A 26,343-nucleotide genomic window follows, 5' to 3' on the forward strand; every position below is an offset into this window, starting at 1 on the left:
CCTGCAAGTCTCTGGGCTTTGCTTTATAAAAATATTTAAAAAGCAAATGTCAGTGCCTCAGAGTCACCCTTTTTTTTTTCTTTGCACCAGGGTAAATTTTGTACAGGTAATGAGTTACCCAGACAAAAGTTTGCTGGGCAGTGGAGAGAAATATTCAAGTCTCGACTTTTGACTGAGCAACTGTATAAAGGTTATCTTTGAATATTGCTTTTTAAGCTTTAATTACATTTAACTTATAAAAGAAAGAACCAATAATATTTTGTTGTTTTAATTATATAGCACAGTATATTTAAATAAGATATATCACAAAAATTATCTTTAATTTCAAAATTATGCTATTTCTAGCCAGTTGAGTCATGCTATTTTTAAGATAACTGAACTACGGAGACATTTAAAACCTCAGAGAAAAGAAAGAAAAAGAATTCCAGCCCGGATTCTCATGGATGGAGATGTTAAGATTCTAATTAGATTATCAAGAGCTTATAATATTCCAGTCAGAAAATCTGAAAATACTAGGTAAGAAGTCATTTGTATAATGCAAACAGTTTGTGAAGTAGATGGAAAAATATACTGTTTAATTTAGTCTTGGTAATATTCAGTACAAAATATTTTTTGTTTGTTTTTGTTTTTCATTTCACATTTGTTCTTTGATAGAGCCTGTAGATTTCAGTCTATTCACATGGATATTCTTTTATAGCAAGTTCCTTTTAGGTGCATTTCATAATGAATGAACATGCCTATTGGTTTTACTTGGATTTCTGTCTGTCTATAATTACCTTTTTTGCCACACTTCTGTAACATTTTTCCATGTTCAATTCAGGGTCTGAATCCTTTTCATTTTCTCATACCAGCTTCTTAGGAAAAAGCCAGAGCAAGGGAGAAACTGTTATTTGTTTTAACCAAATCAATAACTTTATTTATGTAACTTAAATTTGACATTTTTTTAATCAATCGTGAAAATTACATTTAATCAAGTATTCATTTTATCAATGACTGCAAATGATAATTTTTTTACAATTATCTTTCTGATTTTTGTAACAGGAATAACAAACAATTTCACAATTGTCTAGTCCCTTTCCTCAGATTTCAGACTTTTTGTTATTTGTAACTTTCTTTCATGACAAGGTCCAGTAACTGAAGTAATTTTCCATAGGAGAGTCGTTCTGGCTCCACTGCTTTCAGGAGTCCATTACTATATATAAAAGGAAAGTTTCCAAACTTTAATTATTCTACGCATGCAGATTTTTGCTAGTCTTTAGCCTATGACTACTGTCTCATCTGGGTTCTATGCAGAAGCCCTTACATTCTATTAACTTTTATAGCCATCATATTATAATCCACCTCAAATATGTATATGTGTGTGTGTGTATATATATATATATCAATACCTATAAACGAAGCTTGACCGACGTGCCGCAAATGCGCAGTAGAGACCAGCTCTACCGCGCATGTGCGGGCGAGCACGTCGGTCTGATGCTAAGAAAAAAAAATGGCGGCGTCCAGCGGCAGCAGCGAGCGGCGGCGGCGGTACCGGCAGTGGGCGGCGACGGCGGTAGCGAGCGGCGGCGGTACCAGGCAGCGGGTGCGACGGCGGTAGCGAGCGGTGGCGGTAGCGAGCCGGCTGGCAGCGGTCGGCGGTAGCGGCCAGTAGCGAGGGAGGGAGAAGAAGAGAGAGGGGAGGGACGGAGAGAGAGAGTGGGAGGGAGTGACTGAGTGAGAGGGAGGGACTGAGTGGGAGGGAGGGATTGAGTGAGGGGGAGGGACCTGGGGGGGGAGGGACTGAGTTGAGAGGGGATGGAGTTGGGAACTAGAGTGAGATGGAGGAGGGGGGACTGATGAGAAGGGAGTGAGTGGGACTGAGGGAGGGAGTGGGACCTTGGAGAGTAGAGGGAGGGAGTGGACTGAGGGAGAGTGAGTGTGGACTGAGTGAGTGAGAGGGAGAGAGGGGGGAGGGAGTGACTGAGTGAGAGGGAGGGGCTGAGTGGGAGGGAGGGATTGAGTGAGGGGGAGGGACTGGGGGGAGGGACTTAGTGAGAGGGAGTGAGTGGGACTGAGGGAGGGAGTGGGACTGAGGGAGAGAGAGGGAGGGAGGGAGTGGGACAGTGAGAGGGAGGGAGAGAGGGGGGAGGGAGTGAGTGAGACTGAGTGGGAGGGAGGGACTGAGTGAGAGGAGAGGGAGGGTGGGGAGGAGTGGGTGGGTGAGGGAGGGAGGGAGGGAGGGGGTGGTGAAGAGTGAGGGGAGAGAGAATGAGGGGGAGGTGAGAGACAGAGGGATGTAGCCCGTTTTAACGGGCTTAACGGCTTGTATATATATATATATAAAACCCAAAATTCAGGCAATATTACTCCCTAATCAGTGCTTAACACTAAATATCAAAACAACACTCCTTCATGAGTGGGATACAAGCACATATTATTATTAAACTACTCTTTTTGTATCATGAACACATTTTTATTCCCTTAGAGCAATTTCATCAGCATACAGAAACATGATTTACATTTCTCAAGCATTAATTAAACAATTTACCAAAAACTGTTTAATATTACAATTAAAAAACATACCATCTCTCACACCCAAACACACTCAATCATACTCACACCTCACTCATAACATGCTTATTACATTAATATTATCACAAATATTCAATAGATCATGTTCAAAGGGTTCCTCCTAAATATTTCACATATAATACCTGTCTAATGACTAATCAAGTGGTGACAAAACTCGCTCACTATTCACTTGCCTGATTTAAATAGCGTATAGACCAATAATATCCTCTTGCCCAATATGTATTACCTCTAATACAATTAATTTATTTGAAAATCTCCAACACAACTCTTAATACCCACTCAATAAATCCTAATGACAATAATACCCATTTAAGTTACTCCCTTCTTAAATCCAAAGAAATATGGGGCAGATTTTTAAAGTTACGCACGTGGAGTACATTTGTGCGAGCTACCTGGCATGCACAAATGTACACCCGATTTTATAACATGCGCGTGCTACCTAAGAGTCTAAATTTGACTTCCAGAACCTCTCTCCCACATTTTCCTATGTCGTTGGTGCCCACATATACCACGACAGCTGGCTCCTCCCCAGCACTGTCTAAAATCCTATCTATGTGATGTGTGAGGTCCGCCACTAGGGATGTGAATCGTGTGCCCGATCGTCTTAACAATCGGGTTCGGCTAGAGGGAGAAAAAAATCTGATCGGTGGTGATGTGAATCGGAATTGGCAGCCATCTTTAAAGATGGCGCCGGCCAGCAGTGCTCCTACCATGTGACAGGGGCCAGCCAATGGCACGGATACCCTGTCACATGGTAAGGGCAAAGGGCCATCGGTGCCATCTTTATGAGTGGCAGCCGACGGCCTGAGAACGGGAGATCGCTCCCGGGACCACCACTGGACCTCCAGGTAATGTTAAAATGTTTTGGGGGGCTCGGGAGGGTGGGGGAAGCTAAGGGGTCATTTTTAAAGGGTAGGGTGGGTTTTTTTTTTATCGGGCCATCAACGCCATTTTTGAGTGGCAGCCAAAATGGTGCTGATGGCCCGAGAGCGGGAGATCAGTCCCCGCGCCCCCACTGGACCACCAGATACTCGTAAAATGTTTTGGGGGGTTCGGGAGGGTGGGGGAAGGTAAGGGATTAGTTTTATAGGGTCGGGTGGGTTTAGGGGTTGTTTTGGTGTGCCGGTTTTCCCACCCTCCCCCTTTCCCCAATTTACAATTTTTCACGATAAATCGGGGGAATTTCTATTGTATCGTGACTCTTAATGATTTTTGACGATTTAAAAAATATCTGACGATTTTTTTAAATCGTCAAAAAACGATTCACATCCCTATCCACCACCTATTCACACCAGGTAGGCATGTTACCAGGCGATACTCACACCCACCAGCCACCCAGCTGTCTACATTCCTAATAATCGAATTACCAACTATGACGGCTGGCCTAACCCTTCCCTCCTGGGCAGTAGACCTTGGGAGATATCCTTGGTGCGAAAGGACAATGCATCACCTGGAGAGTAGGTCCTTGCTACAGGATCCTTTCCTGCTGCATCAGGTTGATGCTCTCCAATCATGAGACCTTCTTCCTCCAAGGCAGCACCAGGGCTGCCAATCTGAAGTTGGGAGTTGTCTACTATGTCCCTGAAGGTCTCATCTATATATCTCTCTGTCTGCCTCAGCTCCTCCAGGTCTGCCACTCTAGCCTCCAGAGATCGGACTCGTTCTCTGAGAGCCAGGAGCTCTTTGCATCGCATGCACATGTAGAATTTCTCACTGGAGGGTAAAAAATCATACATGTGACACTCGATGCAAAAGACTTGGAAGCCCTCCTCTTGCTGCTGGACTGCTGCCTTCATCTCAGATTTGTTCAGTTCCTACTTAAGTTTTAGGTTGCTATGGGAGTAGGAATGTGTCTAATTAATGTCCTTTAAATGTATTAGTGAATTTACTATATGTCTGGTATTGGCCTACATGGAAATGATCAAACTCTCAATAAGGTGTTTTTTTGGTTTTTTTTTTAAAGTGGCACTGCCTATAAATTAAAGGATGAGCTAGGGGTGGGTAGACGAGGGGTAGGAGGGTTGGGAAATACAGTCTAACTTCAGTTAGTCAGCCAGAGCACTCACTGCTCTCTTGATTAACAAATGTTGGTACCTAATCAAACTAAATCACACTACCTCAACACTTTTCCAAGGTGAGTAACTGAACTGAACTTTTCAACCTTTTTACTTAGGTATACACTGCTCCTAGCTTATTTCTAGCTTCTGGCTACTGTTTTTTTTTTTTTTTAGTATACAAACACTCTAACTTCTGCTTACTAGCTGCCTTACAGACTTAAAAATAAACACACTAAGTGCTGCTTACTAGCTGCCTTACTGACTGTCTATTTAAAAATACAAACAGTCTAACTTCTGTTTATTTGCTGCCTTACTGACTATTAAAAGCACAAACACACTAAATAATATTTCCAAATAGTTAACTTTGCCCCAATACTTTTAAAAAAGACCATGTCCCAAGCAAAAACTTACTGATTCCTTTCAGCCACCAGCAAGGTAATCCTCTCCTCTTAGTGCTCCCAGAAGGCCCTCCTCTCCTCCCACTGGTTGTCTCCTTTGTCCTGTTTCTGCATATATGTTTCTGCATATACCCACAGGCAGGGAGACAGAGGGCAGTTTATAGGAGCTAGGGGGCCTTGCTCTCTGCTTGCAGCTTGGGAAGCAGCAGGAAGCAGGGGAGGGGTATAATAGCTTAGCAGCAGTAACAGTAGCTGAAAAATGGCAGAGGCATATGTGCTATTGCCCAGGTTGACAGTATGGCTTCTGTAAAGCAACAGCATTCAACTAAGCATGATCTATGCCCTTCTCTCTCAAGGCTTCTTAAAGTAAAACTCTGTGAAAATACAGTTCATGAGGATTACATTATGCTTCAGTGGTTTTAGAACATACATAAAACTTTTCATACTGGTCCAGACCAAAGGTCCATCAAGCTCAATATCCTGTTTCCAACAATGGTCAATCTAAGTCACAAGTATCTGGCAGGATCCCTAGATAGATTTCTAGCTGCTTAGCCATTTGCACTAATTATGGTAAGATAAACTAATAAGGAAGTGGAAAACCAGTGTAGAGACCCCTTGGTCTCCACTAGATGACCCTAACTTTTTACCATTGCATTTAGTCAACTAGAGGAGATACACCATTCCCTACAACTCCTCCCTTGAGGTTGGCTGAGTGATGTAATCTCTCAGCCAACCTCAAGGTAGGGGGGGGGGGGAATTTGAGTCTAGGGATTGCTGAGGCAGTGTAGCTTTGATTTGGATGAAGCAATAAGTGTTTTGCATGCTCTCCAAGTTAGGCCCTCAGTCTAGCACAGCAAGTGACAGGGAAAGCTCTGCCAGTTCTTGCTACTAAAGACTGGAGTGTAGAAGGGGAAAAAAAGCATTTTTTGTCCACTTTTGAATACTTATGATATTTTTGACTGTCCAGACCTGAACCTTCTGGGAGGCAGAGATCCCAGGAGAAATCTGTATACCTTTTCATCCATCAAAGAGGAGGATACAGAGACCCATGAAAGATTCCAGGATTGTTTACCAAAGACTGAGTTTTACCATATTTTGGGAAGGAAGTATTTTTCTGCCCCCTTCCTTGCCCAGGTCTGGAAATTAAGATCTGCTTCCAGAGTAGACTTTTCCCCATGAAAGGTTCCAGAATATCCGTGTTGGAGAAAAAAAAGGAAGACACTTGAAGACCCCCAAATGTAGTTTCCACCCTGGGATGCAGGTCTACATATAGGCTGGAGATCGGGGTATGCAAATGAAGCTCAGGTACTGTGGGAAACAGGGACCCTACACATGATTGGGATACTCCGGCCATATTGGGATACCTATCCTTCCCCAATGGAGGATACAAAGATCTCAATGCCCCACACTAAGGGACACTTATAAAAGAAAAGAACTTCTAAAATCCTGTACTCTAAAGCCATCACTAAACCTGGATGTAATTGAACATTGTCACATTTACATCTTAATTGCCTTATTACAAATCATAGTAAAATATTATTTGAACACCCATCCAGTTAGTCTCGGCTGGTCTGTTAAGGTACTGCCTCAAAGAACTATGGTAACACATACAGAAGTTTTTCAGTGCTTGGGCCCAGAATGTTAGCCTTCCCCGCACAGAAATAATTCAGCCCTTGGAGTCAGAAGAGTTGGGGAAATGGCTGAGGAGCTAGCTCAGTTTAGCAAATTCTTTCATGGCCCTTTGGAATCTAGCAAATTCCCCAAAAATGGGTTACACAAAAATAAAACCATTCTTGTCCAGAAAAAGTATCTAAAGTGATTAACCTGCTAAGTGCTAGTGAAATGTTTTTGTGGATTTGCTGTATTTTCTGGCATTGATTGAACCATAAAACATAAGATGTGTGCTTTATTATAAAATATTAATCAATGTGAATCTAGATGACTAGTGTTTTAATGAATAGTATATTAGTACATGCTCTGCAAACCATAGTCCTGCCCATTCCATATCGCTTGTCATTAAACCACACCCTTCGTGTTCTGTGTAGTGTTAATCTCCTTGATTATAACAAGTAACAAAAAAAAACAAAAAACCCACCAAACCCACACCCTGTCTAATCCTACCCCATCAAAGCTCTGCCCACTTGCCAAAATAAGCCAAGCCTGACTCACTACATAACTGTTAAACCAATCAAGAACAATTCAAGGAAGCCAACACCAAAGAGACCTAAAGGTACCTGCTCAAATACCAGCATAAATTTCATCTTAAAAGTTTTATTGTTCTCCGTCTGGAGAGCAGTGTTAATTATAATATGGATGTCATAGAAATTTTGAGACTATACAGAGAAAAAATTTAAAAAAAAATTTTTTTCAAACCAATACAACACTGGTGCGGGGACACCAATACTCTATATGAAACCTTCTGCTCTTTCTAAAAAATATTTTTTCAGATAAAATTTGTTAACTGAATAATCAAAACTTAGTGAAAAATCATCAGACCTATTCTTGAGTGTAGGTATTGAAATTGAAATTTCAATATTGAATAATTTTTATTCAAAATGGATATATGAATTATGTGAACAAAATAATTTCTACAGTGGTGTTTATATGCATTTTGGTTTGTCACTACATAACTGGACATCTTGGCCCAGGCTCAAAAAACATTGGTATTAGTACCTAAGAAGAGTGACACTGCTGTAGAGGAAGTTCGGACATGCCAGTCAAGACTGAGTATGTGCTGCTAAGATACTATTAGACAGAAAAACAACAAAAAGATCATGGCAACCAGGAAAATGATCCAGTTTTAAATAGAGATCTTGTCATACATTGTCATATAGCTAAGCTTCTTTGTCTTTATAGCAACCATATCCCATGAGCTGTTAAAGAAATCCCACTCAGATGTTAAAGAAAATGTATTCAGAAATGAATTTTGATTGATTTAAAGTAATTGAAAGTGGTTTGGGTTTGCACAAACAAGGAAAGAACATGTGAAAGCTATCTATAAAGAATGAAATAAGTATTGAATACTTTTCCTGTATTTACTAAAGGTCATCAGCTGTTCCTGAGTCAACCTGTTCCTTGTTACGAGTCAGCAGTAGTAGGCATTTGCTAAAACCACCATGCACAACTGATCCTTTAAGTGAGGTAAATATCAGAGCAATAATGTTAGTAATTTAACATTATTTTTTATCATACACTAATACTACTACTACTAAGCATTTCTATAGTACTACAGAACATATGCAGCGCTGTACAAACACACAAAAAAGAAAGCCCCTTCTCAATAGAGCTTACAGTCTAATAAACGATAGAACATTATTATTATTGTTGTTGTTATGATACAAAGAGAGGCTATTGCTAGCTTCAGACCTATGAGTATATAGAATTTGAAGGATCCAGACAATTTCCTCTTAATATTGAATTGGTAGTAGCGGGTTTAAGCATTTCGACTTAGGTTTAATAAAAGAATTTTACATTATTGTTTTTTCATGTGTTGCACAGCAGTGACATTTGGATTCCCACAATGCTATTTGCTCCAACAAAATTTTGGCAGTGCTTTTATTTTAAAGTTTTGGGATTTTACCAAAAAAAACTGAATATTTTTTAAAGAAAACCATATTGGCCAGAAATATGTAGTAAAGTATAAGTTCTATAGTATACATTTCTAGAAATAATCAAAATTTTGTTTATAAACACTTTTTCTTGCTAATTTTTTTCAGTTTTGATCATCAAAATCCAGACATGTGATTTTGTAACACACTAGACATGTCACAGATGGTGGATTTTGTGATGAACAAGGCTGGGCATACATTGGATTTTATTTTTTGTATCTGACACATTGGTTGTTGGCAATGGTATTCAAGAACTAAAAGCAGAGGAAATGGGATGAACTGATCATTATTTATGCAGTTTAAACTGAGGGTTAAGAAAGAAAAATCTATTATCATACCTGGGAACTTTTGAATTCCAATCACCCTGAGATTGTCGTGGATTGGCAGGGGGGAGCAGGGAGGGGTAGTAGTATACCCACACATACAGTACATACTCCCATAAACACTCACTCTTATTCTCCCACACAAAAAACTCACACACATGCCTTCTTCTCTCCATCTTTCACGCACAGACCCACTCACTCACACACAACCATTCTCTCCCATACATGCACACACCATCTCACACTCTCAGACACAAATGCCATACATTCTCTCTCTCACTCATTCTCATACACATGCTCATTTAACCTCTCTCTCCATCCTGAACCCACCAGAAGCAGCAGCTGCTTCCTCCTCCTTTAGGCCTGCAGGGCAGCAGCAGCTTCTTCCTCCTCTTCGGGATCCATAGTGCAGCAGCAGCTTTCTCTTCATCTGGGACCGCTAGTCAGCAGCAGCAGCCTCCTCCTTCGGGCTCACGGGATGATGCAGCAGCATCTTTCTAATTGCTTTTGGCCCATGTGGTTGCGCAGCAGTGTCCTCCTTCAAGCCTGAAAGTAAACTTCCTTCTGCTTTTGGCTGCAGAGACTGATGCTCTCACTGTTGCTTCCTCCTTCCTGCCACGTGACTGTCATTTCCTCCTCATTCACACCCACATGGCCAAGAAAAAGTCATTTGGGTTGCATGTGTGCTTTCTTGACCCACCTGGAGTTTTCTTACATTGGTGCAGAGACCCGGCAATTCTTTTAGAATTACAGAGTCTCCATGCCAAATCTGGAGAGTTCCCAGATATGTCCATCAGCCCTAGAGTTGATGAGAAATAAAATATATAGAGGCCAACAGATATTCAAATGTTTGAGACACACTTCTAGCAGATCCACCAGCAGTCAATGAATGCTGGGATGGATGCATAGTTGGTAATTTCTATCACTCCCTATCTACAGCAGCAGAAATGATTGCTCTTCTCAAGACAACTACTACTAGAAGAGTTGCTCAGAAAGTCTCATGGATCTCTAGAGAAAAATACTCAGGCTGCTGTATTTTGTGCTAATTGTAATCTCATGGCGACTTCTGTTATTCCCATATACACGAAATTGCAATAGTCAATCCAAGATAATATTAGAGCACTAATAATTGTTGCGAGTTCTGTTTTGTCTAATAAACAGCCCAATTTTAAAACGAGTGCATGTGGGCCCATACACGCGCATATTGGCATGTGAGTGGAGATACGCTGCAATTTTAAATTGCAAACACACTTGCACACGTATATTTTAAAATACACTTCCTGCGCATAAGTATGTACCTAATCTTAAGAGATTGCTTGAGAAAACGTACTTTACGCATCTTTCCTAGGACTTTACAGGCTTTTTCGCGTACATGTAGGCAGATTCTAAAACATGCTCATGTGAGGGAAAACCCAGTTTTTTAAATTAGTGGACCAGTTTGCCCAGTTAATAGCGAGGTCTTCAAGACCCCTCTGGTTCTTCAACCTCCAGTTGATCTAGACCCAGACTCCTTTCCCTGTCCTGTAAGCCCTAATACTTGAGATCTACAGAGTTGCTCCTCTTCTGGAGCAGCAGTAAAGTTATGTGGATAACAAGCCAATGCGCACTGCTGTCTCCAGAGTTTAAAATACAGAGTTATGTATGTAACTGTTGGCCCTGCCCCAGAATGCCCATGCTCTGTCCATGTCAGATTAAATGGCCTGTAGTTCCCAGTCTCCTCCTTACTTTCACTTTTGTGAATAGGAACCACATCCACCCATCTCTAGTCCTCTGGAACTATTCCCGACTCTAAAGAATTACAATTACAATATAGTAAACCTCCCATACCAAAACAGCATTAACTGCCAGCATTCAAACAGTAACAATCCTACCTTTAAAAAGGCAAAACTGCAAATATTACATTAGGCTCTAAAACATTAATATACCTCCTATTAAGAAAACTAAACAAACCAAGCTGCTATAGATCCTTACACATGGGTCGATACAGTAAGGCCGCGTTAGAAAGAGTGCGGCAAACGAGGGCGCACCCTCGTTTGCCACCCGCACAGTTCTGATCACACACCGCTCGATACTCTATTTAAATTACTTGCAAATGCAAGCCGCGTCTGCGAAGCGTTAGGGGAAGCGTTAGGCCCGCGCAACCGATTTTACTTTATAGACGCTTAATACAGCGCCTATACAGTATCCTGGGTGTGCTGGTACCTGTCATTTCAAATGACATTTGAAATGACAGGCACCAGGAAGTGGATCCCAACTTTAACCCATGAAAACCTAAAAACCTAAAATCCCCTCCTCCCGAAGCGGCTCGACATGTGCCAACTTACCTTTTGTTGTTTTTCAGCCCTTTCAGCCTTCTCTGCTGTCCTCTCTGCCATCCTCCAGAGGGGGGGCAGCCGGCGGCGAAAGTGGCTTGCAGCGGTGTGTGTCCCCCCCCCCCCCCCGGTCCCAGTTCTCCTGGCTCTCGATGATGTTCTAGCAGGCCAAGAAATTAAAAGAAGAGCGCGGGTGCAGCCAAGGGGAAAAGAAAAAGACGTCACGCCCGCCCGTCCCTGTGCTTTCATTGGCTTGAGCGTCCAAATTGATGGGCGCTCAAGCCAATCAAAGCATAGGGACGGGCAGGCGTGACGTCCGCCCGTCCCTGTGCTTTCATTGGCTTGAGCGTCCAAATTCACGGGCGCTCAAGCCAATGAAAGCACAGGGATGGGCGGACGTGACGTCACGGCCGTGCCTGTGCTTTCATTGGCATGAGCGCCCGTCTATTTAGGCGCTCATGCCAATGAAGGAGGGGGGGGTGGTAGCTGTCAGCCAGAAGTCAAGCTGGAGTACCTGCGGGAACATCGTCGAGAGCCAGGAGAACCGGGACCTGCGCATGCGGGGGGGACACCACTGCAAGCCGCTTTCGCCATCCCTGTGCTTTCATTGGCTTGAGCGCCCGTCAATTTGGACGCTCAAGCCCATGAAAGTTCGCTTCGCTTCCAAGGCCGTAACTCAGCAGTCTTTTTTTAGGGGGTAGCTGTCAGCCAGAAGTTGAGCTGGAGTACCTGCGGGAACATCGTCGAGAGCCAGGAGAACCTGGACCTGCGCGCGGGGGGGGGGGGGGCCGCACCGCTGGCTGCCCCCTCCGGAGGATGGCAGAGAAGGTTGAAGGGGCTGAAAGCAACAAAAAGTAAGTTGATAACATGTCGAGTAGCTTCGGGAGGAGGGGATTTTAGGTTTTTAGGTTTCTTTTTGTGGGAAAGTTTGCTGTCTACCCTTACCCCTGCCTCTAACGCAGGGGTAAGGGTAGGCGGTAAATGAGCAGGTTAAACGCGCGGCAAAAAGGCAGGGTAAAATAGCGATAGTCGGGGCGCGCGTTACTGTATGGGAGGGAATAGCTAATTCGATGGTGTATATCTAATATACATGCCGCGTGCGGAAGGGGTTACCCGGTGATTTAAAGAGGCGGTGAGGATGGGTTAAAGGGGATAGTGTATCACAGGAAGGGCTAACGTGGCCGGAAAGTGAGTAGAAAGCGAGTTAGGAGCGGGGTAACCGCGGCCGCACTTTACTGTATCGGGCACTTTACTGTATCGGGCACTTTACTGTATCAGAAAGTACATGCTAGCAGAATACCTCACCTCGATAACATATGTAGAAAACAGACAGACCTTCACCAAATGCAAAATAAAGAGACAATCATACCTATAAGGGAGCCCAGACCGACGTGCCGCAAATGCACAGTAGAGAGCGGCTGGGACCGATGGGCTGCGCATGCGCGGATGATCCGGGCTCCCTTCCGATGGAAGTGCTGATTTGATGCCCCAAGGCAGAGCGATCGTCCCTCTGACGCCGGGGAAGAGGGGAGAGAGCTGGGACAGCCGGCACATGCAGGAAAGAAATCTCTCACCGACAGCTTGAACACGTCCCTCCGACGCTGGGGAAGGAGAGAGGGAGCTGGGACGGCCAACGCATGCATGAAAGAAATCTGACACTGCAAGGCACAGAGATCCTACCGAGATTTGATGCCCCAAGGCAGAGCAATTGTCCCTCCAATGCCGAGGAAGGGGGGAGGGAGCTGGACGGGAAGGGGGGGAGGGGGGAGGGAGCTGAAAACAGAACGAAAAATAAAAATTTTAATGTAGCCCGTTGTTACGGGCTTAACGGCTAGTAAAATATAAATGGAAATTTGCAGACAAAAAACAAACTGTATGTAGTACAAGTCAAATCCTGTATGCAAGAAAAAGAATCACTACCATTCCTCATAAAACATCTAACAAAATAAAATAATATAAAACTTGAATCATAATAAAATCATACTAATAAAGAGAATATTGCAAAACAGCTGACAAATAGAATATCCAATAACTAAACTCATATAAATCTTATTAGAAATTTCCCAAACAGCACACATATCAAACACCCAATAATTTAAAGAAATAAGGTTTAAGAAATCCCCCACTCTCCATACCTAGGAACTTTGGATTCTGGTCACCTCAAGATTATTATGGATTAGTCAAGGTTGGGGGTCGATGTTTCCTCGAAGGATTGGGTTGCTGTGAGCAAAAACGTTTGTTCATGAGCAAAAATATTTGGTTATATTATCCTGTGAATCCCACCAGGCTTCCTCACTCTTCAAGCTCTGATGCCTTGTGTGAATATCATTGATGACGTCCCCTCCAACTGATCTCTGCTTCTCGGGTGCAAAGAGTAAGGAAGTCAGACTGGAAGGATGAGTGAGAAGGGCTAACCTCCACCACCACCCCCCCAATCCAGATTGACATGGATTGGTTGGAATGAGCACACTTTATCTTTCCCCTTGACCTTAACACTCTCCCTGTTTCCCCAGTCTCTCCAGTGATGGAAGTAGAAATATAGAAATACACATTCTCTAGCTATAGAAATGATGCATCTACAGAATAAAAAGACATATGTTTCCATTTTCTATCAATCATGTATCCCTGGATCACACATCACCAGTAGAATTGAGCCAAAAAATCTCTAACACAAATTTCAAATTTTGTCTAAATAATCAAGAAATAGAGCACTGCTGTAGACTATGCATACCTTGGCCTGCCATTAACTGTATCTAGCAACTTGGCTACAAGACATTACAAGAAAAACTTGTTAAGAACTGCAGCTCATGGGAAGGCCCTGCAAGCTGCTATACTCACCCTGATGCTGCCAAAGGTCTCCTATGTCCGGGTGCACGCCCGACTCACTGAAGGATAAAAGGCCCGCTGTGGAAAGTTGCCTCAGCATCTCCTGATGACATCATCACCTGCTCCCTATAGAAGGTTTCCTCAGAAGAGCAGAAGACGCTTCAGTAACAGGTCTCCTGCATCCTGGGCAGTACATGTTGCTTTTTTCCGTTCCTGGTTCCTGTTTCCTTGTCCAGCCTTGCTTTGCCTTCCAGTCCAGCCTCATCCAGCTTTACCTTGTCTTCCAGTCCAGCCTGTCTTCCTTATTATCATCGTCAGTGTTTCCTGTGTGTTCATGTCCACCTGTGTATTCACGACCTGACCTCTTGCTTTGACCCATCTATGATTACCTGCTGCCTGAACCTAACCTCTCACCTGGACCCAACTCTTTGCTCTCCACCCCAACATTGGCTCTTCTCTGACTTCCATAAGCCTGATATTCACTCTGCTTCTGGAATCTAACTACCACCCTTGCCTTAAAAACCTGCCTAAATCCTGCCTGCTGCCAGAATCCAGGAGCTCAACCTGTGGAAGAGACGGCTGATAAAGATGAAGCTCCAGACTGCCTTGATATAAGGTGCTGCCAGTGTAGGCCTCATGGGCTTGCGCTCGAGGTTGTGACAACTGCAACGCAGCCCTAAGGGCTCACACACTCTTTATCCGTCACACTCCTAAGGGCCATATATGCAATAAAGAAAGCCCTGGCCAGTTTTAGCCACCCAGCAAAACTATTTTTATAATCATTTGACAGCAATGCATAAATAATTTAAGAAATTCAGATGATATTTAACACCTCATAGATTACACAAAATATACCCACAGGTATCAGTTAGCTGATGGAGACAAATACACAATAAACAGACCATAAGGCATAAATAGAAATGTGCAGTCAAAAACTGAACTGGAAATTGCAACAAGCAAGACTGTATATAGTGCAGCTTGACCATTTCTTATAAAACATCATGCAATAAAATCAAGAAATATAAATCATGAACCATAATAGTAAAACCATACTAATAAAAATATATATTTAAAAACATCTGATGAATAAAGCATCCAAGAATTAAAAAATGTTGTTTCCCAAAATACAAATAAAATATTTAAAAACTGCAGAAACATACAATAATAGCCAATAATTAAAATTAATAAGGATTGAAAAATCTCCTGCTCTCCACACCTGGGATCTCTTGATTTCCAGTCACCCTGAGATTGTCGTGGATGGGGGGAGGTGAGGGGGTTACACAAACTTTATCTTCTCTCTCTCTCACACACATACACTAACATGTTCATTCCCTCACACACTCCCTCTCTCATATACATGCCTCTTCCTGCTGGCACCCGAACGCAGCGACCACCACCCCAGGCGCGGACGGAGACGATCGGCCTGCGCATCCGGCGCTGAAGCCCACCGGGGTAAGGCCTGCTCTAAATCGCCGCACTCACCGCCGGGGCTCCAGCGTCGGCCACGAGGCAGGCAAGTCCGCCTCCTTCCTCTCTCTCGCCGCCCCCGAACCACGAGCCGTCCAATCGGCGCCTCGACGATGTCAGCAGCATCAGAGGGAGGGGATTTTTAAAAAACAACCCCGATCCTCCCGGCGTCCTCTTCCTGCTGGCACCCGAACGCAGCGACCACCACCCCAGGCGCGGACGGAGACGATCGGCCTGCGCATCCGGCGCTGAAGCCCACTGGGGTAAGGCCTGCTCTAAATCGCCGCACTCACCGCCGGGGCTCCAGCGTCGGCCACGAGGCAGGCAAGTCCGCCTCCTTCCTCTCTCTCGCCGCCCCCGAATCGCGAGCCGTCCAATCGGCGCCTCGACGACGTCAGCAGCATCAGAGGGAGGGGATTTTTAAAAACAACCCCGATCCTCCCGGCGTCGCGCGCCGGGCGTCGCGCGCCAAAGGGGCCCGCCCCTTTGTGCGCCCCTTCGTGCAGCCCTGCCGGACAGCCCTCACTTTTGCAACTGGATTAGAAACCACTGATTGATGCTGGCCCAACATCACCACTTCCCACTCTAATTCCCAGAGCCCTGGTCCCATTTCCTGGAATACAGGGATCCACAGGCCCATTTACTAGTCTCTCACCCCTCAGTCCTGAACCCCTGACACAGATTCCAGCTCAGGGAAAGGCCCACGCAGTTACCCCTTCTTCCTCCAGGACCCCTCACTCCCCTCCCCCCCACTATCGGCCTTCCATACCTGCCACCATGCACTCACTCACAATTCCCATCATCTACAACCACACAAGGAGAGTTCCTAAGCCTCCCACTCTCCTGCACAACCGTCAACAGAGACTCAGGCCCATCCTATTAACACCTGTTACCCAACTACTTGGCCTGGCTCTATTCTCACTCACCCTGTTCAACGCACAATCCATCTCCAAGAAAACTCATATCCTCAACGACATCCTCACGGATTCAAAACCTGACATCTGTGCTATCACTGAAACCTGGCTAAAAGCCACCGACACAGTCCTATTAAATCAGCTTCCCACTCAGGCCTATGACTTCCTCTCTATACCTAGGCTCAAAAAAAGAGGAGGAGGGCTCCTCCTTGCTGCCAAAAAAGGGATTGGTCTGACCCTGCAGGCCACTAACAACCTAGCCAACACTGAATTTGCCCTTTTCAACTCAAAACATCTGGCAATTGGTCTAGTCTACGCCCCCCCAGGCCTACTGGAGACAGACCCTTCCCCTATCATTGAGCTAGCAGCGAAACACCTTAATACCGGCAAACCATCCATCCTGATGGGAGACTTCAACCTTCACGTGGATGTCCTTCCCCGCTCAACCAACTGCGAAACACTACTCTCCTCACGCAACGATATGGGTTTCAGACAAATCATCAACGAGCCCACCCACAAGGCGGGTCATACGTTAGATCTTATCTTCATAAACGAAGGAATTTCACCCCACTCAATTCCAACTTGCATACCGGTACCATGGACTGACCACCGAATCATTTCTGCCGCGCTTGAGATCAAGGAGCACCCTCCACTAACAACATACTCAACTACCATATCCTTCAGGAAACCTTGCACCGGAGATCAGCTAAGCTCATATCTAACTTCGGAACTAGATCATCTGGACCTATCAGACGCCAACACAGCCTTGACATCATGGAACAACATCACCAGCAAGGTAGCAGATCAAGCGTGTCCGATGACGACAAAATCCATCAATCCAGACAAAAACAACAGGAAACCCTGGTTCACCCTTGAGCTGAAGGCACGCAAACAGGAGCTCAGATGCAAGGAACACCAATGGAGGAAAAACCCATCTACCACAACCCTCCTCTCCTATAAATCATGCCTAACCTCATATAGAAATGATATCAACAAATCCAAGAAAGAATTCTTCGCCAAAAAGATACACCACTTCATCTTCGACTCAAGAGCCCTGTTCTCATATGTATCAGCCCTTACTAGACCATCCATGCCTATCATACCAGATGAACAAGCGTTTAACAAAGCTAACGAACTAGCTGATTACTTTGACAAAAAAATCTCCACACTCGTCGCCCCCCTCAAGGGGACCCTGACGCTTCCCAATTCCCCAATCATCTCTAGCTCTCAAGCAGTGCACTCAACCACAGCAGCTCTTGACTCCTTCGAGCCAACAACCACACTAGAAATAGAGAACATAATTAAGAAAATAAAACCATCGTCTCATCCATCAGATCACATCCCCTCCAACCTGCTGAGTTCCATACATAACATCATTGCTAAACCCATCGCAGACATCATTAATTGCTCGCTTACCCAAGGCCATGTCCCCAACCAACTCAAGATGGCAATGCTCAAACCTCTCCTCAAAAAACCCAACCTCGCCACAGCGGACCCAGCCAATTTCAGACCCATAGCAAACCTGCCAATGATCGCCAAAATTATGGAGAAAATTGTAAACAGACAACTCTCAGAATTCCTAGATGAAAACAACATCCTTACCTCAAACCAATTCGGCTTCCGTAAGACCCGGAACACTGAATCGCTACTAGCCACACTATCAGACTCTATCCTCTTCAATCTGGAAAAAGGTCAACCTTGCCTCCTCGCTCTTCTGGATCTCTCTTCGGCATTCGACACTGTGAATCATTCGTGCCTCTTACAGCGTCTAGTCGACATTGGCATCACAGGATCAGCGCTTAACTGGTTCAAATCATTCCTAGAAAATAGGGCTTACAAGGTCAAAATAAATAACAAAGAGTCTCACCCTACTGCATCCAAGATGGGTGTTCCACAGGGATCATCCCTCTCACCCACTCTTTTTAATATCTATCTTCTTCCGCTCTGTCACCTCCTTACCAATCTCAAGCTAATTCACTTCCTTTACGCGGATGACATACAAATACTCATCCCCATCACGGAATCTCTACACAAAGCCTTGGCATTCTGGAATAACTGCCTCACATCAATAAACAACCTACTTGCAGGACTCAACTTGGTTTTAAACACTAACAAAACGGAAATCCTACTTATCTCCCCTGAAAATCACGTCCCACCTATCACTCCAAATGCTAGCCAATCTCCTATCAACTCCAAAGACATCACTTCGCAGCAAGTAAGAGACCTGGGAGTACTCCTAGATAACAGACTCAGCCTCAACAAATTCATAAACAACACGACAAAAGAGTGCTTTTTTAAATTGCATATATTAAAAAAATTAAAACCTCTACTACGCTACAGAGATTTCCGCCTGGTTCTACAAGCCATCATATTACCGAAACTAGACTATTGCAACTCGCTCCTCCTCGGCCTCCCCGCTTGCACCACCAAACCGCTTCAGATGGTCATGAACGCAACGGCCAGAATTCTTACAAACACCAAAAAAAGGGACCATATCACCCCCATTTTCCAGCACCTACATTGGCTACCTATCAAATACAGAATTCACTTCAAAACCATTATGATGATTCACAAGGCCCTACATAACATCGCTCCTCTCAATTTAACTTTTCAACTGCAGCTTCACACCTCCAAGAGACCGACAAGAAGTGCGTACAGAAATATGCTACGCGCCCAGCCAGCAAAATCCTCCCTGAGGAAACGCGCACTATCCACAGCTGGCCCCATACTCTGGAACGCGCTCCCTCTAGACCTTCGCCTCGAATTGTGCCACATTACTTTCAAAAAGAAACTAAAGACTTGGTTTTTTGCACAAGCTTTCCCAGGAATCTAAAAGCCGGAAGAAAACAATATCAGCCTGGCCTCTGTCCCAACCCACCTTATGTACATTGTTTACTGTATTTTGTATATTTAGTTACCTCTATTTAGCTATTTATGCTTAATCTCTGTATCCTTTGCCAAGTTCCGCTGCCCCCCCCATATTATCTGTTATCTTGTTATCTTGTTGCAATGTAAACTGCCCACTGAGGCGTCAGTTTGAGTTCCTTGTAAACTGGTGTGATATGTATATTATACAGGAACATCGGTATATAAAAACTAAAAATAAATAAATAAATAAATAAATACTCACACACACTCCTTCACACAAATGCATATATACAGACTCTCACTCTCTCTCATACACATACACTTATGCAAGTTAATTCTGTCAATCCCTCTCTCACACACACTATCTCTCACATTCACAGGCTCCCTTACACATGTGTGTATGTATTAGGGATGTGAATCATTTTTTGACAATTTAAAATTTCGTCCGATATTTTTATAATCGTCAAAAATCGTTAAAGCGTGCGATACAATAGAAATTCCCCCGATTTATCGTGAAAAATCGTTAATCGGGTTTGTGTCCACTAACGGGAGTTATTTGGGGGGAGGGCGGGAAAACCGGCACACCAAAACAACCCCTAAACCCACCCCGACCCTTTAAAACTGACCCCTTAGCCTCCCCCACCCTCCCAACCCCCCCCCCAAAAAATGTTTTAAAATTACCTGGTGGTCCAGTGGGGGCACCGGGAGTGATCTCCCGCTCTCGGGCCATCGGCTGCCACTAATAAAAATGGCGCTGATGGCCCTTTGCCCTTACCATGTGACAGGGTATCCATGCCATTGGCCGTCCCCTGTCACATGGTAGGAGCCCCCACTGGACTGAATTTTAAAACGTTTTTGGGGGGGTCGGGAGGGTGGGGGAGGCTAAGGGGTCAGTTTTAAAGGGTCAGAGTGGGTTTTTTGTTTATCGGATCGGGCGCAGCCGATAAACAAAAAACCAATCGGGCCGGACGATAAAAATTATAAGATTTGAATCGGAACCGAACTGATTCCGGTTCCAATTCACATCTCTAGTATGTATGTGTGCATGCCCGTGAGAGCCTATATGTGGTACATAGGCTCTCACAAGCTCTCTCATACATACATACGCATGCACACAGGCTCACACATGCACAAAGGCTTGCTCTCTCTCACACACACAAACACACATGAACACAGGCTCTCTGTCAAACACACACACACTCTCAGGGCCTCCTACTTTATTTGGGCTGCGATGGGTTGGGCTCCACTATGGCCTCGTCGGCATTCATGCCATCTTCGGGCAATGGCGGGATGAGCTTCACTGCAGCCCTTCACTGCAGCCCTGCTGGCCTTCCTTTGCAAAAAAATGTGTGTGGGCATGCATAGCTTAGCACAGGTGGAGATGTGCACAAACTCTCTCCTTCTCTCTAATATACACACACTCATTCACACACATGCTCACTGCCTCACTTCCATGCTTCTTCCCCCTCTGAATAAGTAGCAACAAAAAAAGAGGTTTTACTTAGATGAGGATCAGGCAGGGCCACAAAATAGGGTCCGAGTGGCTCACTGTTGCTGGTGTCATTTGGTGCAGCAAGGAGTAGGCTGGAAGACCCCCAAGGCAGATTATTTTATTAATTTTTTGCCATGGCCAGCCATGAGGGAAGCCACTGCTTTGAGCATCCAGAGATGTAAGGCAGGTGGTGAGGCAGCATTGGGATGCCTGCCTACTTCTTCCTGCCAGCAGAGGTAGAAGCAGAGAAGACATAAGGGGAGGTAGCATTGTTAGTGGGGGAGGAGAGAAGAGCAAAAGGGCCCTGGAGCTGCTACCACATCAAAAATTGAGAGGCAAGATGGAGAGGCTCCCTCTGTAACAGAAAAGCTGTTGCAGAACATGGTGTTAGTTGTAGCAGTTCTGCAGGTATGGGACTGCTGCAACCAATACTGACCAGCCCACTGGGGGCATGCACGAGCCCCCAATAGGCTAATCTACCCCTGTTCTCAAGGCTGAGCTGGGGAGCAGTAAAGTATTACTGTGCTCCCCGCCATGTCCAGTTTAGCTCTGTCCGCAGTGGTTAGCATATGCTACCAACATTGCTGTCAGAGCAATGCTGGACATGGCAGGGAACTCAGTAAGATTCTACTACCCTCTGGCTCGACTTTCCAGGTTTGGAGGAGTGCCAGTTGGAGTAGGAGGGCGCCTGGAACCAACCCTTGGATTATAATATCTGGTGGCAGGTAGGAGGGTGAGGGGGCCTCAGGCCAGTAAAGACAGCATCTTCTTTTAATTATTTTGGGACTTGGGAGGGGAAATGGGCACTAAGTGCTGACATTGTTTTAAATTATTGTGGGCAGTGGGGAGAATCAGGCCCACTTACTTAAGAGGGATTTTTTTTTGCACTTAATTGGCTATAGTTAGAATATATTTGGTTAGGTTTAAAGAAGCCGATATTCAAAGACATTTATCCAGATAACTGAAAAGTTATCCAGATAAGAACCTGGGATATAAAAATAGGCATTTATCTGGCTAAATCCTACATCTAGCCAAAAAAGTAAGGAGTATTTCAGTGGTGGATTCAAAGTAGCCAAATAAGTTATCCAGGTAATTCCGATATTTGGAATTAGCAGATTAACTTAATTGGCTAACTGTAAACATCGACAAGAGCAGAGTTCTACTGTCCGGGAAAAATTTTTCCTCAAAGGCTACGATGCTGGCTTCCTGCCCCAGTGCCCCCCACCCCAGTTAAATGCCTAATGCTCTTGTGGTTAAGTGCTCTTCCCCCTAAGATGCCCAATTAATGTTAAAGGTATCAGGCGTATAAGCCCGAAAATCCCCTCCCCTCTTCCCCCGGAATTGCAGAATAGAAATACATGTAAGCTGTCAAACCCACCTATCCCTTTCTCATGACCCCCCTCCCACCCTGGTCAACCCATCCCAAACCCTTCCACCCCACTTGGAACCCTATAATATCTCTAACTGCAACCAGAAGTGCTTCATATTACTACAGGATAAAGAGGTTATGTTTTTGGGACCTTGCCATTATGTGCAAAAACAGAAGCTGAGGCTTGGTTAGTCAACTGAGTAATTAGATTTCTTTAAATGTCATGGAGTGCTTTATATTAGGTGGTTCTAAATTATTTTGTTTTGTATAATAGATTACAAATTATTTAGCTTATTTTCTATTTTTTCTTCTGGTGCAAAGAGACCACACAGACTCTCCATGCACTTTGTTTTTCCCTTTCTGAATCTCTTTTGAGAGTATGGAGTCAATTAAGAGACGAAGATAAGCATGTATTAGTGTCACTTGTGATGGCATCTAATTTGTTTTTCGGAGTGAATACAGTAGTGTGGTAAGCTTTAATTGTAGATTGTAGCTTCTAGAAGATCTAGCAAATTTTAGCATAAAATAAAAACTAATCTTGTTTAAAAATAAACCAAAATTATTCCTTTATTATCTTTGTTGCTTTTAGGTCAATGTGTGTCCTTTTATAGAAGTTTCATTCCAAAACACAACTTATCAGACCAGCATGGCACATGGATCTCATCCCTGTTGGAATGAAGAGCTGCAAATGGATTTTAAGTAATAACCATAAAGATTAAGCGCTATAGTAAAAGCAATCTCCTATTTATATTTAGACTGACACTGTATGGAAGTCAAACATATATTGTAAAGTGTGTTCAGAAAGGTGTCAGCACAATATTACATCAATTGAAATATAATATGAAATGTATTTCAGGCATAGTTATTCAGTGTACTCTCACACTATTCTTTGCTATTTAAAGTAAAGTGATGCTTGGAATTAAATTGTTCCAATAGGAAAAAGTTTAAAAGTATAGAAAAAAGACTTAAGCAAAGTAGGTGAATTCTTAAACATTTTGTTGCAACTTCTATCACTTCACATTTATTTAAACTTAATATTGGCTGTCAGGGTTGTCCAACTCCCATCCTCAAGGGCTGCAAACCGGTCTGGTTTTCAGGATATCACTAGTGAATTTGTATGAGATAGATTTGTGTGCAAAGCAGTGTGCAAACAAATTTATCTAATGTTTATTCATTTGGGGCCAGATTTTAAAAACAGCGCAAGGGCGTAGATTTGTTTGCGCAACCCGGAGCGAACAAATCTACACCTGATTTTATAACATGCGCGCGGAGCTGCACGCATATTATAAAATCCAGGGTCGGCATGCGCAAGGGGGTACACACTTGTGCACCTTGCGCATGCCGAGCCCTAGGGGAGCCCCGATGGCTTTCCCCGGTCCCTCCGAGGTCGCTCCGAAATCGGCCTTGGAGGGAACTTTCCTTCTGCCCCCCCCCCCATCTTCCCCTCCCTTCCCCTATCTAACCAGCCCCCCCAGCCCTAACTAAAAGCCCCCCTGACCTTTATCTCGAAAGTTACGCCTGCCTCTGGGCAGGTGTAACTTGCGCACGCTGGCCGGCTGCTGGCGTGCCATCCCTCGGCACGGCAATTGTGCCGAAGGCCTCGGTCCCGCCCCGGCCCTGCCCCCGGAACACCCCTTTTTGCAAGCCCCAGGACATACATGCGTCCCGGGGCTTGTGCGCGACACCGAGCCTATTTTGCATAAGCTCGGCGTCGCGCAGGGGCAGATTTTCTCAGGTTACACGCATATGTTACGCGTGTAGCCTTTGAATATCTGCCCCTAGGGTTATACTCAAACCTGACTGTTATGTATTATGTAGCCCTCAAGGACTGGAGATGAACACCCCTGGGCTAAATCAATCTAGCCTTCATCAGTGTTTCCATATATTCTGACAACTTATCATGCCTGACATCAAAATTAGTATGACAAACTGTATGAATATGTCAGATCATTATAATGATATCACACCTGAAGACTTTCAACTATACACTGCTGTCCATTTTTCACCAATGATGTGTCATAGTAGATCAGGGGTAGCCAACTGTTCACACAACAAGAGCCACAAAACCAGAATTCACAATAGCAGAGCCGCCATATCTTTTATGAGCAAGGGGGAGGGGAGGAAGGCTGCATCTGAAAGAAAAGGCCAACTATCTCTCTCTCTTCCAAACACAAATGCATACATACACAAGCATGCCCTCACACTCTTTCTTTCTCTCTTGCTTTCTCAGATACACATACATACACCTCCCTCTCTCTCTACCAGCCACAAACACACATACATACCCTCCCACTCTCTCTCTCCCAGACACAAAGACACACACACCACCCTCCCACTTTCTCAGACACAAAGATATACATATAGACCTCACACACACTCCCACTCTCTCAGACACAAAGATATACATATAGACCTCACACACACACTCTCCCAGACACAAATACACACACACAACCCTCCAACTCTCTCTTCCTTAGACACAGATATACACACACACAGCTCTCCCACACTGTTTCTCCCAGATACAAAGACATACACAGAAATATTATATTGTTGTGCTGCTGCCCATATGCGCACTCATTGATTACTCCCCAGCTCAGCACTGCTGTATCATATAAAGTTTTTGCTTGCTGTCACCCCTTCTGCAGCCTATGGCACTCCCATCCATATCCTGCTCCCACTCCTTCTTGGCACCCCCACTCCCAGGAGACTCACTAGTTCCACAGCCAGCTGATCCTTTCAGAGTTCAGCCTATCCACCTCAGTCAGAAGTCTGACTAATCAATTCAATGGTCAGTTAAGTATCCTCACAGCAGGATGTCTGGCAATCTTTTCAATCTCCTGCAGGTTACATAGTTGTATTGTTCTGTTCTTTTCTCTCCTGTAGCTCAATCAAACCTCAGTCTCTTGTAAGTCTGTTTGTGTGTGTGTGTTTGTTGGGGGGGGGGGGGGTGCACTTATAAAAGAGTATTGACAGGTGCCTTTCAGGCAAAGCTCCAGAGTCTCAATACATGGATTAGATGATGGTACAGGGAAGAGGGATTCAGTTTTGTAAGGGACAAACCGTTGGGGAAGGGGGAGACTTTCCAAAAGGATGGGCTCTACCTTAACTAGGGTGGAACCAGGCTGCTGGCACTAACTTTTAAAAAGGAGATAGAGCAGCTTTTAAACTAGAACAAAGGGGAAAGCCGTTACTCAGCAGTGCATGGTTCGGAGGAATGTATCTTTGAAGGATACTAATGAAACAGGAGAGTTAGGGCATCCCAACATAGAGGTTCCAATAAAAGAAAAAGTAGTCCATGTGTCTATAAGTAAAGAATCACCTGAGCTAAAGAATTCTAAATTATCCCTATCAACTAAAAAGAAGATTGTTAATACAAACAAAAATGCACTTTGAAATGTCTATATGCCAATACCAGAAGTAAAGATGGGAGAGATAGAGTGTATAGCAGTGAATGATGAAATAGACATAAATGGCATCTCAGAGACCTGGTGCAAGGAGGATAACCAATTGGACAGTGTTATATCAGGGTACAAATTATATCGCAATGATAGGGAGGATCAATTGGTGGGGGTGTGGTACTTTATGTCCGGGATGGTATAGAGTCCAGCAGGATAAAGATCATACAAGAGAATAAATGATCAGTAGAATCTATATAGGTAGAAATCCCTTGTTTGTTGGGTAAGAGTATAGTGATAGGAATATACTACCATCCACCTGGCTAAAATAATCAGACAGATGAAATGCTAAGAGAAATCAAGGAAGCTAACCAATTTGGTAGGGCATTAATAATGTGAGTGTAAGTAAGTTTAGGGATACAGGGACTTGTCTCTACAGGATACTTCCAGTTCTCCTCCCACTTCACTTCATAATCCTAAGTTCAGGAAAAGACAATGTGTTCTCCTCAGATTTAGACTTTTATTTATCAGATTTGGCAGGATTTAGCATTTAGAAGATAACAATTCCTGTCTCTAACATCCTGGCCACTAAACATCAATTTACCCTAAAGAAAGTTCTGTACCATAGGTGATTTCAAACATGCCATAAACCTTAGCCTGCCTAATATATTAATACTTATGGCTAACTTACTTACCCTTGGTCACAACTTCAGGCGATTTCCCTATGTCTACCTCTGAAG

General features: G+C 44.2%; 1 protein-coding gene across 1 annotated transcript in view; it reads left to right on the forward strand.

Annotated features, from left to right (window-relative positions):
• Positions 1-364: 364 nt before the first annotated feature.
• CC2D2B (coiled-coil and C2 domain containing 2B) overlaps positions 365-26,343 on the forward strand; it is a 250,369-nt gene continuing 224,390 nt past the window's right edge. Inside the window, exons 1-3 of the mRNA XM_029609947.1 lie at positions 365-516; positions 8,071-8,167; positions 22,795-22,904. Coding sequence (XP_029465807.1) covers positions 440-516; positions 8,071-8,167; positions 22,795-22,904 — 284 coding nt within the window. The 5' untranslated portion in view covers positions 365-439. The remainder of the gene's footprint in view (positions 517-8,070; positions 8,168-22,794; positions 22,905-26,343) is intronic.

This window comes from Rhinatrema bivittatum, chromosome 7 (genome assembly GCF_901001135.1).
Source record: "Rhinatrema bivittatum chromosome 7, aRhiBiv1.1, whole genome shotgun sequence".
In the NCBI taxonomy this organism is placed as follows: Eukaryota; Metazoa; Chordata; class Amphibia; order Gymnophiona; family Rhinatrematidae; genus Rhinatrema; species Rhinatrema bivittatum.